General features: G+C 41.9%; 1 protein-coding gene across 1 annotated transcript in view; it reads left to right on the forward strand.

The window, feature by feature from the left end:
- The window catches only part of LOC124619913, a 264971-nt gene that overhangs the window by 145917 nt on the left and 104153 nt on the right, over window positions 1–14901 (forward strand). The window contains exon 12 of the mRNA XM_047146549.1: window positions 13896–14045. Within this exon, the coding sequence (XP_047002505.1) occupies window positions 13896–14045 (150 nt within the window). The remainder of the gene's footprint in view (window positions 1–13895; window positions 14046–14901) is intronic.

Genomic DNA, 14901 nt, shown 5'->3' on the forward strand with positions numbered 1-14901 from the left:
TTCTTTTATGATTCTTGAACCAAGTGTTAGCTATGATTAAGTTATGCTCTGTGCAAAATTCTACAAGGCGGCTTCCTCTTTCATTTCTTCCCCCCAATCGATATTCACCTACTATGTTTCCTTCTCTCCCTTTTCCTACTGACGAATTCCAGTCACCCATGACTATTAAATTTTCGTCTCCCTTCACTACCTGAATAATTTCTTTTATCTCGTCATACATTTCATCAATTTCTTCATCATCTGCAGAGCTAGTTGGCATATAAACTTGTACTACTGTAGTAGGCATGGGCTTTGTGTCTATCTTGGCCACAATAATGCGTTCACTATGCTGTTTGTAGTAGCTAACCCGCACTCCTATTTTTTTACTCATTATTAAACCTACTCCTGCATTACCCCTATTTGATTTTGTTTTTATAACCCTGTAATCACCTGACTAAAAGTCTTGTTCCTCCTGCCACCGAACTTCACTAATTCCCACTATATCTAACTTTAACCTATCCATTTCCCTTTTTAAATTTTCTAACCTACCTGCCCGATTAAGGGATCTGACATTCCACGCTCTGATCCGTAGAATGCCAGTTTTCTTTCTCCTGATAACGACGTCCTCTTGAGTAGTCCCCGCCCGGAGATCCGAATGGGGGACTATTTTACCTCCGGAATATTTTACCCAAGAGGACGCCATCATCATTTAATCATACGGTAAAGCTGCATGTCATCGGGAAAAATTACGACTGTAGTTTCCCCTTGCTTTCAGCCGTTCGCAGTACCAGCACAGCAAGGCCGTTTTGGTTAATGTTACAAGGCCAGATCAGTCAATCATCCAGACTGTTGCCCCTGCAACTACTGAAAAGGCTGCTGCCCCCTCTTCAGGAATTATTTAGTTAACAATTATGTAATTGTGTGTATATTGGTTGCTGCTAAACTACAGACATAGCAGAATTAAAAATATAAAAGTAATAAATTAATTATTTTTGAGGCAGAAAGAAGCTCCAATTAATGAAGGGAAGATAATGCGCGAAGTCTCTGGCATTAAAATTTCAATTAATTTCCTTTTTGAGAGAGACAGAGAGAGAGAGAGAGAGAGAGAGAGAGAGAGAGAGAGAGAGAGAGAGAGAGAGAGAGAGAGAGAGAGAGAGCAATTCAAAAAGGAAAGGTGAAAGGAGCATAGAAGATTCAGATTCAGGGCAGAAAATACCAGGTCTGAAGTAGAGCACAGAATACGCAGTATTTACATATTCTTAAGCGTCTAAACATCACCCTTCCTCCAGGGTCTGTTTCAGTAACTGGCCAACAGCATTTGCATTAATATTTAATATAAAACATTATAACAGATGAACTTTGCTTTTGACTGTGAAGACAAAATGATTGATTACAAGGCTATCAAAGTGCACACCTACTTAATATTTCTCCGATCTTGGCAGTGTCCTCGAGGAATAACTATCAAAATGTTGATCTCTAGTTGCAGTCCACATGTATGGCAGTTCATATAGTCATTCAGTGTCACCAGCATGTATTCTACCCCTGTACCTGATCGTCACTGTTCACCATGTCACCATAGGACAGGAGTACATTTAATCATTTAATTTCACACATTAAAAAGACAATTACAATGGATTACTGAACTCATCATAAAAATGTTTGCCTACATCATCAAAAATAAATAACACGGCCACTATGAAACAGCTTTCAAAAAGGAAGATCATGCTGCGGTGGCTATTTTTAATTGAAATTACTAATAGAAAAACATAGAGAATGCAATCTGGAAACACACATTGATTTCGCCAACTTCAGAAAAGCTTTGATGAAGTCAACACAAACAAGTTATTACAAATTCTAACAGACGATCATGTTCCCCAACAACTTAGTGGTGATATAAACAAAATTTCCAAAATAAATTGAATCTGCATCAAGAAAGAAGACAATTAATCATAGTGGGATAGAATACGTGCAAGAACATGGCAGTGATGTGGTCTTTCACCAGGCTTGTTACATGAATAAAATCGTCCAAGAGTGGAGACAGAGAGACAATACTACATGGTTTCATTGAAATCATAACACATAGTTAGATGATTTATTTTTTCCAAGTGATTAAGCTCTTTTAGCACCTTCAGAGGATGACTTGCATCTACATCTACTTCTATATGATTACTCTGCAATTCACAATTAAGGGTTCCTCGACCACCTTCAAGCTATTTCTCTACTGTTCCACTCTCAAACAACATGCAGGAAAAACAAACAAATCTTTCTGCGAGTTCTGATTTCTCCTGTTTTTATCATGATGATAATTTCTCACTATGTAGGTGGGTACCAGCAGAAGATTTTCAAAATCAGAGGAGAAAGTTGGTGATCGAAATTTCATGAGAAGATTCTGCCACAGTGAAAAACACCTTTGTTTTAATGATTGTCCCTGCACTTCACATATTGTGTCCATAGCACTCTCTTCTGTATTTCGCAATAATACAAAATGAGCTACTCTTCTTTGAATTTATTTGATGTTCTCCCTCAGTCCCATCTGATGCATATCTCACACCACACTGCAGTACTCTAGAAGAGGGTGTACAAGCATGGTGTAAGCAGTCTCTTTAGTGGACTTGTTGCACTGCCAATAAATCACAGTCTTCGGTTTGCTTTCACACAACATTACCTGTGTGATCATTCCAGTTTAAGTTATTTGTAATTGTAAATCCTAAGTATTTAGTTGACTTAACAGCCTTTAGATTTTTGATTTATTGTGGAACTGAAATTTAGTGGACCATTTTAGTGCTCACATGGAAGACTTCACACTTTTCATAATATAGGGTCAATTGCTACTTTTTGCAGCATACAGATACCTTGTCTAAATCATATGGCAATCTGTTTTGGTCATCTGATGACTTTACGTAATGGTTAATGACAGCATCAACTGCAATCTAATAGGACTGCTTATATTGTCCCTTAAATTGTTTATATAGATCAGGATGAGGAACACCAGATATTACTTCTGTTTTATTCAATGATTTTCTCACAGGAAATCACAAATCCAGTCACACAACTGATAAGACAGTCCATAGGCAAGCAATTTGGTTAGAAGTTGCTTGTGAAGAACGGTGTCAAAAGCCTTCTGGACATCTAATACATAGAATTAATTTGATGTTCGCTACCGATAGCACTCATTACTTCATGAGAATAAAGAACCACTTGTGCTTCACAAGAATATTTTCTGAACCCATATAGGCTATTCAGCAATAAATCATTTTCTTTGAGATGATTCTTAATGTTCAAGCATGGAATATGTTCCAGAATCCTACTGAAGAGTGACGTTAGTGATATGGGTCTGGAATTCAGCAGATTACTCTTATTTCCTTTCTTAGGTGGTGTTGTGACTTTCGCAACTTTCCAGCCTCTGGGTATGGATCTTTCTATAAATGAGCAGTTGTGTATGATTACTAAGTGAGGAGCTATTGGATCAGCATACTCTGAAAGGAACCTGACTGGTATACAATCTGGACCGGAAGCCTTGCCTGTTTTACATGTTTTCACGCTGCTTCGCTACACCAAGGATATCTACTTCTAAGTTACTGATGTTGGCAGTTGTTCTTGATTTGAGTTCTGAACCATTTACTTCATCATACTTTGTGAAGGAATTTCAGAAAACTGTGTTTATAACTCTGCTTTAGTGGCACTATCATCAATAGCATCACTGTTGTTATTGCGCAGTGAAGGTATTGATTGTGTTTTGCCTCTGGTGTATTTTACATATGACCGGAATCTCTGTTGGTTTTCTGATGGATTTCAAGACAGTGTTTCATTGTGGAAACTATCAAAAGCATCTCATATTGAAGTTTGTGCTAAAGTTTCAGCATTCATAAAACTTCGCAAATCTTAGGGATTTTACGTTCTTTTAAATTTGGGTTACTTTTTGCCTTTCTTCTGCAACAGTGTTCTGATCTGTTTTGTGTACCATTGGGGATCGGTACCATATGTCATTAATTTATTTGGTATATATCTCTCAATTGCCATTGCTACTATTTCTTGCAATTTCAATCACATGTGGTCTACGTTACACAGTCAAACTAGGAGTGGAGACTGTCTCCTAGGAGGATGTCAAACAATTTTTTTTATTATTATTATTTTTAATAGATGTATTTTGCTTATATTTTTGTTGTGTTTGGATGGTACAATATTCAGTCTAGCTACAACAGCCTTTTGGTCACTAATCCTTGTATCTGTCATGATGCTCCTTATTTGTCCAGGATTATTTTCTGCTGCACTTTGAGTGGGCTCCTGAACTAGTTGTTCAAAATAATTGCCTGAGAAGGCATTCAGTACGATTTTGGACAATGTTTGATGTCTACTGCAGATTTTAAACATGTGTTTTCGCCATCATATTATGTGTAGATTGAAGTTACCAACAATTACGACTGTATGATTGGGGTATCTATTTGAAATGACATTCAAGTTTTCTTTGAACTGTTCAGCAACTGTATCATCTGTGTCAAGGGTGCGGTAAAAGCAGCTAATTATTAATTTATTCTGGTTTTCAAGTGTAACTGCTACCCATACTAGCTCACAAGAACTATCTACTTCAGTTTCACTACAAGGTAAACTACTTCTGACACCAGTAAACATTCCACCACCAACTTTATTTAATCTATCCTTTTGGAACACATTTAGGTGCTTTGTAAAAATTTCGGCTGAACTTATTTCTGCCTTTAGACAGCTTTAAGTACCTTTAACGATTTGGTAGTCAGTGATTTCTATTAGCGCTTGGAACTCTGGTTCTTTTACAACACAGCTATGACAGTTTACAGCTACAATATTGATTGCTCCTGTGCCTACTGTCTTCCTGTGTTCATCCTGCAGCCTTTGAAACTGAAGCTCTTTCTGCACCCTCTAACCTAAAAAGCTACCCAGATCACTGCATACAGCCCCCGCTACTGGTAAAGCTGCTTGCTGCGTGTAGCAGACTCCTGACCTATTTAGCAGAACCTGGAAACCTGCCACTCTGTGGCACAAGTCAAGGGATCTGCAACCTACACGGTTGCAGAACCGTCTGAGCCTCTGGTTCAGATCCTTCACTTGGCTCTGTACCAAAGGACAGCAGTCGCTTCTGTCGATGATACGACAGGTGGTGAGCTCCTCCTCCATCTCACAAGCATGGCTGACAGTCTTTGGTACTTCAGCTAGCTGCCCAAAACCAGAGAAAATCTCTACCGATCCAAAGTGACACATCATTAATAACAGTATGAACCACCGTCTGCAGTTGGCTACACACTGTGCTCTTCATGGCATCCAGAAACACTCATGCCACATCTGGAATGACTGCTCCTAGTTTGCTCACAAAGTGCCCACTGGATTCCTTCCCCTCCTCGGAAGTCATATTCCTATGTGGCCCGTTACGTGCTTAATATTGGAGCTTCCATCTACCAGTAAACCCACCCTCTGTGAATGCCCAAACCTTGTGGGCTGAGAGGCTTCATGTGGAACTGGGTGAGCAACAGCATCTTGCTTAGGGACTTTGTGAGCCACAGATAGTGCCCAGAATCTATTTGTCAGATGAAATGGGAAAGCCCTCTGGTTGACCTCTCGGAAAGTCTTTCACTGCCACCACACCTTGGAATGACCTCCCAGTCGACGAAAGGTGAGTGATGAACTTCAGTACAGGCAATAACCAGGGCAGCCACAGTAATGGACTGATCGGAGGACACATGGTATGTGCTGGATGTTCCTCAGATCTCCATGTCCGCCCCCCCCCCCCCCCCCCCAAAAAAAAAAAAAAAAAACAGTGATGGCCGTTGGCAGCAGCTTTAAGTTGTGTGACTGAAGCCTAAACTGCCGGGAGCTGTGAACTTTGGCTTACCAACTCAGCTCACATCTGTACACAGCAATCACAATCCCTATCCAAACTAAAGACGGTGAAAATATACTCTAGATGGTTACTAAATGCAGAACTGTGCCTGATAAGTAAACAAACTAAAGAGTGCAGTGGAAAAATAAAATAAATGCTTTGTTATGAGAAGCTGTGTCAAACTCACTGATGAAAATTGTGTCCTCTGATGTGCTGCTGCAGTAACAAAAGCTAGCACTTAACTACAGGGATCAGTACGAATTTTCCAGAATATCTTCAAGAAATACAATATGGACATCAGCCTTCTGCAGAAAATATGCCTTAAAAAATAAGCTCTATTTGAAAAATAAAATACCCTAAAGAGTGATCATAGTCACATATTATTCTATAAAATATCCTTTTCGGGAAGAAACAGACCTAGCTGAAAAAGGAATGGGAGTCTTTAATAATGTAACAGAACCTTTCATAGACCAGAAGTACACCAGAATATGCAAAAACAATGGGAATCCGTAATAATGTAATGAAATCTTTACTGGACTGGAAGTACACCAGAATATGTGATGCCTGTACATGACCTTAGCAAGACCTGTGCTCTGCTATGGCAGTGAAACATGGACAATAAAGGCATAAACTGTAGAGAGACTAACAGCCTGTGAAACAAAATTCTTGGGACGAACAGCTGGTTACACCAAACGGGATCACAAAAGGAATGAACATGTATTGAAGGAACTTAAAATGAAACCCATCATGCATTGTATTTGGAACTACCAAAACAGCTGAAGAAAACAGTTACAATGAGTATCCCATCATAGGATATCTTTATTTTAATGTCCCTCTCCTTTACGTTATTGTTAATTTATCGTTCTTGCATATAAACTCAGTCTCTCCAGTGCCTCTCCTCACCCTCTGGAACGAAAACTGAATCTGACTTAATCTAATCTAATCTTTTCCAAAACTAAAGAAGCACCTGGTCAGGCAGCACAGAATCTCAGTACACTTGTCACTCTCTGTCCCAAGTGCCAGTGAGCCTTAATATGTCCAAGTTTCTTACAAAATTGCTTCATTCCTAAGTCACCCAGACTACTCAAAAGACCCATTTACATTCGGGGGAGGGGGGGGGGGGGGGCACTCATTTGAATGTATTGTTTCCACGATTATGCACCACACATCTATACCCACCACACTCAATGTCAAGGAGTTTTGACCACAACTATGAGATCTGCATCTGCACAATGTGAATTTGTTGAGATTTTTCTTAAGTTCTTGATTACATTTTTGTAGGCTTTGATGTGCATTCACAGAATGAAGTGACGCAGTGACCTTTGAAGGAGTGATGTTCAAATACCTCCCCAGATAGGATATGGTCTGCTCCCTGCCCCATAGTAATTCTGTCAGAACTTGAGCTCTTGGTTCTAATAACCTTATCATCAGTGGGACATAAAGCGATAATATTTCTTCCTTGCTTCAAGTGAATCATTTTTCTGTTACATTTTTGGTAACCTGGCTATGTACATATTTGTTCTGTAATTAAAAAGATTCAGAAGTATTGTACCACACAATAGAAATGAATGCTGAAGAGTTACTTGGTTATGGAGCCAAACACAAGACTGAAAAGAATACAATAACAGGGAAGTAACATCCGGAGTCAGTAGCAGTGTTCTAGGCCAACATAGAGTAGCCTGTCCAAACTGTAAACAGGAATAAAATTCAAACAGCATAGTGTATCCGAATCTCGGGTGTGACCTGGCAGGATGGCAGTGAATAGTAAGATGGGGAATGATGATTCCACAGATAGTCTTACAATGTATATTTATTGCAGCCTCACATGGTAGTCACGGGGTCATTTACTGGAGTGATATGGTATGGTGCAGACTCAACAGGAACTCAAAACATGTGGGATGCTGCAGGTGGTCAGTGCCAGTGGCCTGTAGCAGAGCTACAAATGCAACTGGTTGCACTGTGGCTAAGTACACAATGTCAGAGGAATATCCGTGGGCTCTTGATGACCACATAACCTGTGGACAAGAGCTGGTCCCTGATAGCAGAGCCACCATTGTTGCTGCTGTGTGTGCTGCTTGTGGGTGATGGTGGCAGTTTCTGATGGTGCCTACTAGAGTTAAGCCTGTAAACATACTATTTAGAATCAGCACCGAATCCAAACAAGCAATATACTGGCAAGACACGTAAGCAGTCCACAAAGGAGGAGCAGATGTCATGTCGGAATGGGCACGGTCAAGTATGTAGAAGCCCAGGTGTGTTAATACTACACTCCTCATCCTGTGAAAATTCAGAACCTCACCAAGAAGAAGGCTGCTAATGCGAGGATGTCTGTGATAGGTGGCGATGCGATTAGTAGTCATTATGGCAGGACTGTCAGGCCATCACGCAGAGGACTCATGACAAATCTTCCTTGAGGACCACACCAAAAGTGGTGGAAGAAACATCTGGCAGCCAGCTGGGGGCTTCCGTGCATGGTGGCTGGGTCACAGCAGCGTAGGTTGAGGACCTACTGAAAATGCGGCGTGTGCTGGATGGCTGCCTGTGGAATGTCTGGAAGGTATTGAAAACCCTGGTAGCCCTTGTGGGTGGGAAAGTATTTGATTGTGTGGAGCTACATGCCGGTGTGCGGGAGTGTGCGTCCTTTCGTGATGGGATGTAGAGACTGGTCACATGACCGACTACAGCTGCGGCAGAAACAGTGATGGCAGGAATGACCAGGCTGGCCACAACCTAGTTGACCGTGACTGAGTCAGCACAAGAGATGCAGCATCAGTGTCTACTGAGCCGACAGTGGCAGTCACAGGACCAGTGCCGGCGAGCCTGATTATGGCAGCATGGCCATCTGTACCGGGGGCTGTCTTGGTGGAGCTGGCACCGACCTCTGTGGCAGTTATGGTAGTGGAAGTGACGGAGGAAGATGCAAATTGTGAAATGCGTGAAGGACTTCTAAAGAGTGGAGTCTCACCCAGAGGAGGAATGAATCAGGATGCAGCGGGGGAAGGAGTTGGGAATGATGGATGCGTGTAAGAGCATGATGACCGGGCAGTGAGGAAGGCATTACAAAAAGTAGTGAAAATGTGAACTGCGAGGAGGAGGCAGAGAATACTGACTGTGTGCACATTTGACCGCGGTTGGGCCTCACGGTGCTTCGAGGTGTGTGAAAGTGCTCTCAGTGGTACAGAGGCATGCTGGAGTAGAGGGCACAGAGGGAAGAGTGACACGAGAAGCTATAAACGAGGACAGAACAGAAGGAGAACTGGAAATCAAGAGAAGGGTAACTAGTACAGAAGGGCTGGCAGTGGCAGGGGCAGAGACTGCCAGTGTCAGCTGAAGAGGGTCTTGTCATTGGCACAGAACTCATCAAAACCCACCAGAAGCATCAGAGTTGGTGGAGGGAAAGGTGTCTCTGCTGGATCCTTTTGCAAAACCGGGGCACAGTAGAGCTGGCTGCAAAGGAGCCAGTGGCAACAGGCAGCGAAATCTGTAACAGAGCCACTTGGGAGTCCCGAGAGGACAGAAAAAAAGTCATAAGCATGAGAGACAGTGGTAGCAGCATAATGAGTGATGATTTTGTCCTGCAAGTGAACATAGGAGAGGGAAGAAAGGTTGACTGCAGGTTGAAGTGAGAGAAGAAGTGATAGGCCGAAGTGCCAGACCAGGTGATGAGAAGAACTTGTTTGCGACAGCCCTTGTGAGTGGTGAAGGTCACAAAAGATCATCTGAGCCAATTGAGGGAGGGAGACCATGACTCCAAAGTGTCATTGAAAACCTGAAGAGTGGGAAGGTGTGGCATCCATATAGAGAAAGGGCCGACAGCTAGGTGATTGAGCTGCTGAAGCAGAAATGTGGTGGTGGACTGTGACAAAGATTTGGCAGTCTCTTCGGGATTCAGGACCCTGTCAAGGAGCTCCTTGATATGTATTTGACTTCACTCATGTTCAGCTTTTCAGCTGCCACAAAATGAGTGCCAAAGATTAATTGTCCACAGTGATGGGTAAGAAGGAGAAACGTGCAGTTTGCCATAAAAACCAGAGAAGACGCAGTTCCAAAGTTCACAGTCAAGGCTCCAATGCACAAAAGAATTCACAGTCCTAGTATACAAGCAAAGTTCACAGCTCTGAAAAGTGCACATAAAATTGTCACAGACCGAGTGATAGAGCAGATGTAAAGTTCATAGTGCTTGAAGCAGTGCACACATAAGATAAGACTGCAGTCACCAGTTGCGAGGGCCACAGTCTGAAACACACGAAAGAGGGGCGGCCCTGAGAATCATGTAATCGTCACTGTGGAAAATGATGCAAAACCAATAGATAGTCCTCCTTGTCAGTTGTATTGTAGCTCATGATACAAATGAATGCTGAACAGTTAATTTTTTATGGAGCCAAACATGAGACTGCTCAGAATACAATAACAGAGACGCGACAGCTGGAGGTGATACCGAGTCAGTAGCAGTGTTTTAGCCCAGTGCATTGTAGTGTATTTATAGCGTAAACAGAGTGAAGTCCAAACAGTATAATGTATCCAAATCTCGGATTAGGCCCTGTAGGAAGGCAGTGAATAGCAAGAGGAGGAATGATGTTTTTACAGATATTCTTACAATGTATATTTATTGCATCCTCATCACAGAAAGTAAAGTCTCCAACAAGACTGTAATAACAGAATGATTGTCCTTCATCAGAGGTAGATACAACTTGAAGCCCAAACTAATGTTAGATAATCACCCTGGCATTGTATGCACTAGCACTGAGGCTCCCAGTAGATGTATGGTAGCTGTGGGGTGGCATTGACAACTTCTTGTTGCTCTAATAAGATGTGCCTTTCAATTCACATTCATCGTTGTGTTTCGTACATGATGTTAATAGTGTATCATCTTTTTCTGTATTCATGTGTGTTGTTCAGTGTCTTTTCTGTTTGTTGATGAATGGTCTAGTCTTGTATGGATAGTTATAATATGCACTAGATCTTCTCAACTTATTATCATTTTTCTGTATACAGTTACTTTCATGCCAGACTAATGTTAAAGTACAAATTATGTTCAACAGATAGTTCTCTGTGTACTCATTTGCCATTGTCTAACAATAGATCAGAGGGTAAGGTGTAATACAAGGCTTGTGTTGTGTTCAAAGAAATCTTGGGCTTCCAACTGGTCACCATTTACTAAACTACACAATATTTTGAATGGGCAACTACCCGTCATCCTCAGGTGAGGCATCGAGGACTGACTAAGACTTCCTCGTTCTGTAATTTATTATCATGCTGTGTGTATTTTGCACATACCTTAATGTCTTGGAGACAGACTGACCAAACTATCTGGATGGCGTCGTGGAACTCTGTTGTCCATGTGGTTGTCACTTGCCGTGCCTTTGGCGTAATGTATTGTCCTCAGCTAGAGCAAATTGTGGGGTTCCACACATTGTCCAACTGGTTGCTGCTGTCTTGGTTCATCAGGTTCTCCACAATGCATATGTTCAGATTCCTTAATATTGGAGTCCCAAAAAGATGTTGCTGTGGATAAAATCATTATTTGATCATATTCCATTGAATGTCTAGTGGAGATAACAATCTTCAGTAGTAGTTCAATTTGCCGGCCGAAGTGGCCGTGCGGTTAAAGGCGCTGCAGTCTGGAACCGCAAGACCGCTACGGTCGCAGGTTCGAATCCTGCCTCGGGCATGGATGTTTGTGATGTCCTTAGGTTAGTTAGGTTTAACTAGTTCTAAGTTCTAGGGGACTAATGACCTCAGCAGTTGAGTCCCATAGTACTCAGAGCCATTAGTAGTTCAATTGCAAAAGGCAAGTACAGGATCAGTGTTTGGTGTTCTTCCCCAGCGTATGTGGTCTGGTGTATGTAAGGTGTACTACATTGCAAAGGTATTTTTTAAATTCCACACTTTTGCAGCAACAAATTGTCCTTCTCTGATCCCATAACGTCTGCCTTTTTAGCCGGTGGACAGAAAACCTCTTTCACCTGAAATTTGTGAAAGATTCTTACTATTTTAAACAAAATATTGCCAACAAAAGGAAGAAAACCTAGAGATTTTATTGATGTGCTCTCCTCCTCTCAGAATGCCCCAGAGAGCCATTATTCTCCAGTCTAAACAAGACATCCAGAAAGACAGACAACCATCTTTCACAGTTTCCACAGTGAAGGGGATGTTCGTATGAATGTAGTTGAGGGGATGTAAAAGCTACATCAAGGCCAGACTGTGAGCAACAATGCATGGTGGAAGAAGGAATCTAGTGTTGTTAAAGAGGAGGCGGGGGCAGGGGAGGGATAGCATGGTAGAGGTGGAGGGCAGTGAAGTGCTGTTGTGGAACATACAGGGATGTAGTGGGGAGAGAGTAGAGCTAGGTGCAGTTGGGTGGTTAGATAGGGGTGGGGATGGAAAAGTAGAGAAGTAAAAGACTGTGGGTGTGTTGGTGAAATAGAAGGCTGGAGTGAGAACAAGGAAGGAGATAATTGGATGAAAGACAGTAACTAATGGAGGTTGAGGCCAGGGGGGTTATGGGAACATAGGATATATAGTAAGTATTCTACCAACACCAGCTTTTCTGAATTGTTCAGGTGGCAACTCACCCTGCAATATATCACACATTCCCCGTAACTCTGTGGCCTCAGCCTTCATTAGTCACTCTCCTTAATCAACCTAATCAACCTGTCTCCTTCACTGTTTCCACTCCACCACTACACCACCTTCTACTCCACCAAAGCACCAACAGTCTTTCTATGTTTCTCCTCTTCCACTCCCTTGCCCCCTCCCTCTCTCCCTCCACCCATCTAGCCTCCCACTGCACATAGCTGCGTCTGTCCACCACATCCCTGCACCACATCCCTGTGTGCTCTCACCATCAGCACTTCTATATCCCCCCACTCTTACCCTGTTATCCCTTTACCTCCCCACCCTACTCTCCTCCAGGTTCATCCAGGTTGCTTCTCCCTTCATGCACTGTTTCTCGCAGTCTGGTCTGAGCAGCCAGAGACATGGGTCATGTGTGCATGAGTTGTGTGTGTGTGTGTGTGTGTGTGTGTGTGTGTTCTATTTCAGAAGAAGACCTTTGGCCCAAAGCTTACTTGTTTCGCCATCTTCTTGTTTTGCCTGTCTGTGACTCAACATCTCCATTATATTGTGAGCAGCAGTCTATCTACTCCATTAATTTAGCTTCTCCATGAGGCCACACTATGAAAGTACCATTTCCATACCTTCAAACTACTGTCAGTTCAAGGGCTGCTGATTCCAGTGCTCTCTCTACAAAGTCCTCAATAAAAAAAGTTTGCCACTAGGGAGACAAATGACTGTGGCAATGCTGTCAGTCTGCTCAAAATAAAATAGTGTTTTGAAACAAAATGGCGACATCCACCTGAAACTACCAAAGAATTGGATACTGGGACCTTTGTACGAAGTGATTCTGTATCGGAGCTAACTAGGCAGTGTGAACTGTTGAGATGGAGATTCCTCAGTGTATTGATAAAATTGCCCAATTTATGTATGTGATGCAAGCATTTGTCCATCAATGGTCTCAGCAAGGAAGAAAAATATTCAGTTAAATCAGATGTAGACGCACCAGTGTTGCTCACAATTGGGCGTAAAGGGAGACCTTCTTTATGAGTTTTAGGAAGGCTATAAAGTCTGGGTGGGATGCAAGCATGTAGTCTTATCCACTTGATGGTCTCTCAAAGTAATGAGGAAGAATTCAGGAGTGCAGAACTTTTACGCTACACTCATCGTGTAAGGTATTAATCAGTCTTCCTACTGTCTAATCACTTTGTAGAACACACATCTTATCAACATGCAAATGTCAAGGTTACAGTACTGTCAAAAGTGGGAAGTCTTCATCGGTTTTCGACAGCTCACCTGAGGATGATCGGCTCTCCTCCAGTTGAAATATTGTGGAGTATAGCAAATGATAGCCAGCTGCAAGCCCGAAACTTGTTTGAACATATAATGTGCTGAGAAAATTTTAAAATTCATAGTTGTTATGGCTGTTAGCTACACACGGTTTGCAACATCCGTGTTCTGCATTAATCTAATTTCATTCAACTATTGAGGTAGATTTTTCTTTTTATTTCAGATTCAAGTCCAGCCAGCTGGAATTGAAGAAACAAGTGAAGACAAGGAATTTTATGGTGATTTAGCAGAAAGTGAGGGAATTCCTATTGTCTGCAAAAATCAACCATACTACATTGGTGGTAAAGTAGATGTGTCAGACAGCAGTACATTTGTAAGTACTGAAGGCTGAATTTTAGTATTTGTGTCTTACACTGTACAGTACCACTAAATCTTTGCTATATCGCTATACCAGTGCTCTGTGGAAATGTTGTCAACGCCTTGGCCATCTAGAAATTGATACTTGTATGTACACTTGCTTACTTTGGCTCGCTTTACGTGACAAGGTCCAGGATCATTCGCAGTTGCAAGGCTCCTCTTCCACTGAATTTTGTTTCTGCTTTCTGCTGCCAATCACTCTGTGTGTCAATCTACAGCAAGTCCTTTTCGATTTCATCACGCCACCTTTTTGTTTGTCTTCCTCGCAGTCTTCAGTGTGGGGAGTAAAATAGGTGGATTTCTAAGGCCAAGCAACATGACCTAACCTTACAAGCCGTTTGGTTCTGATAGGGTGTATGGTATTTGGTCTGCTATAGATCTCTTCCACCTCATAATTATGCTGGACCCTGCTTTCCGGTGATCCTTGTCTTGTACTGGGCTGTAGATCTTCCTTATGTCTTTTCTCTCGAACACAAGGAGATTATTTTAAGTGTTTTTTTGGACAAACTGCATATCGATACAGTCATATGAGTTTAATCTTAGTGTTTTGTACAGCTGGAGCTTGAAATTCCATGCTTAAGAAAGCTGATTGATACTGTAATGTGATTGGTTTGTATCTTGTATCCTTGCTGTAATGTCTGCTTCACACAAAGTGTTCTGTGTAAAGATTATTCCCAGATATTTAAAATTATAAACTCTTTTATAGGATTAGGTTAAGACTACCACCAGCTGGAGGTGGGTCTCTCAAATAGGCACAAGTTCTGCTCGTCATCTTATACTAAATCTTCGATTCATTCGGAAGGAGAATGATC

The sequence above is a fragment of the Schistocerca americana genome, chromosome 6 (assembly GCF_021461395.2).
Source record: "Schistocerca americana isolate TAMUIC-IGC-003095 chromosome 6, iqSchAmer2.1, whole genome shotgun sequence".
In the NCBI taxonomy this organism is placed as follows: domain Eukaryota; kingdom Metazoa; phylum Arthropoda; class Insecta; order Orthoptera; family Acrididae; genus Schistocerca; species Schistocerca americana.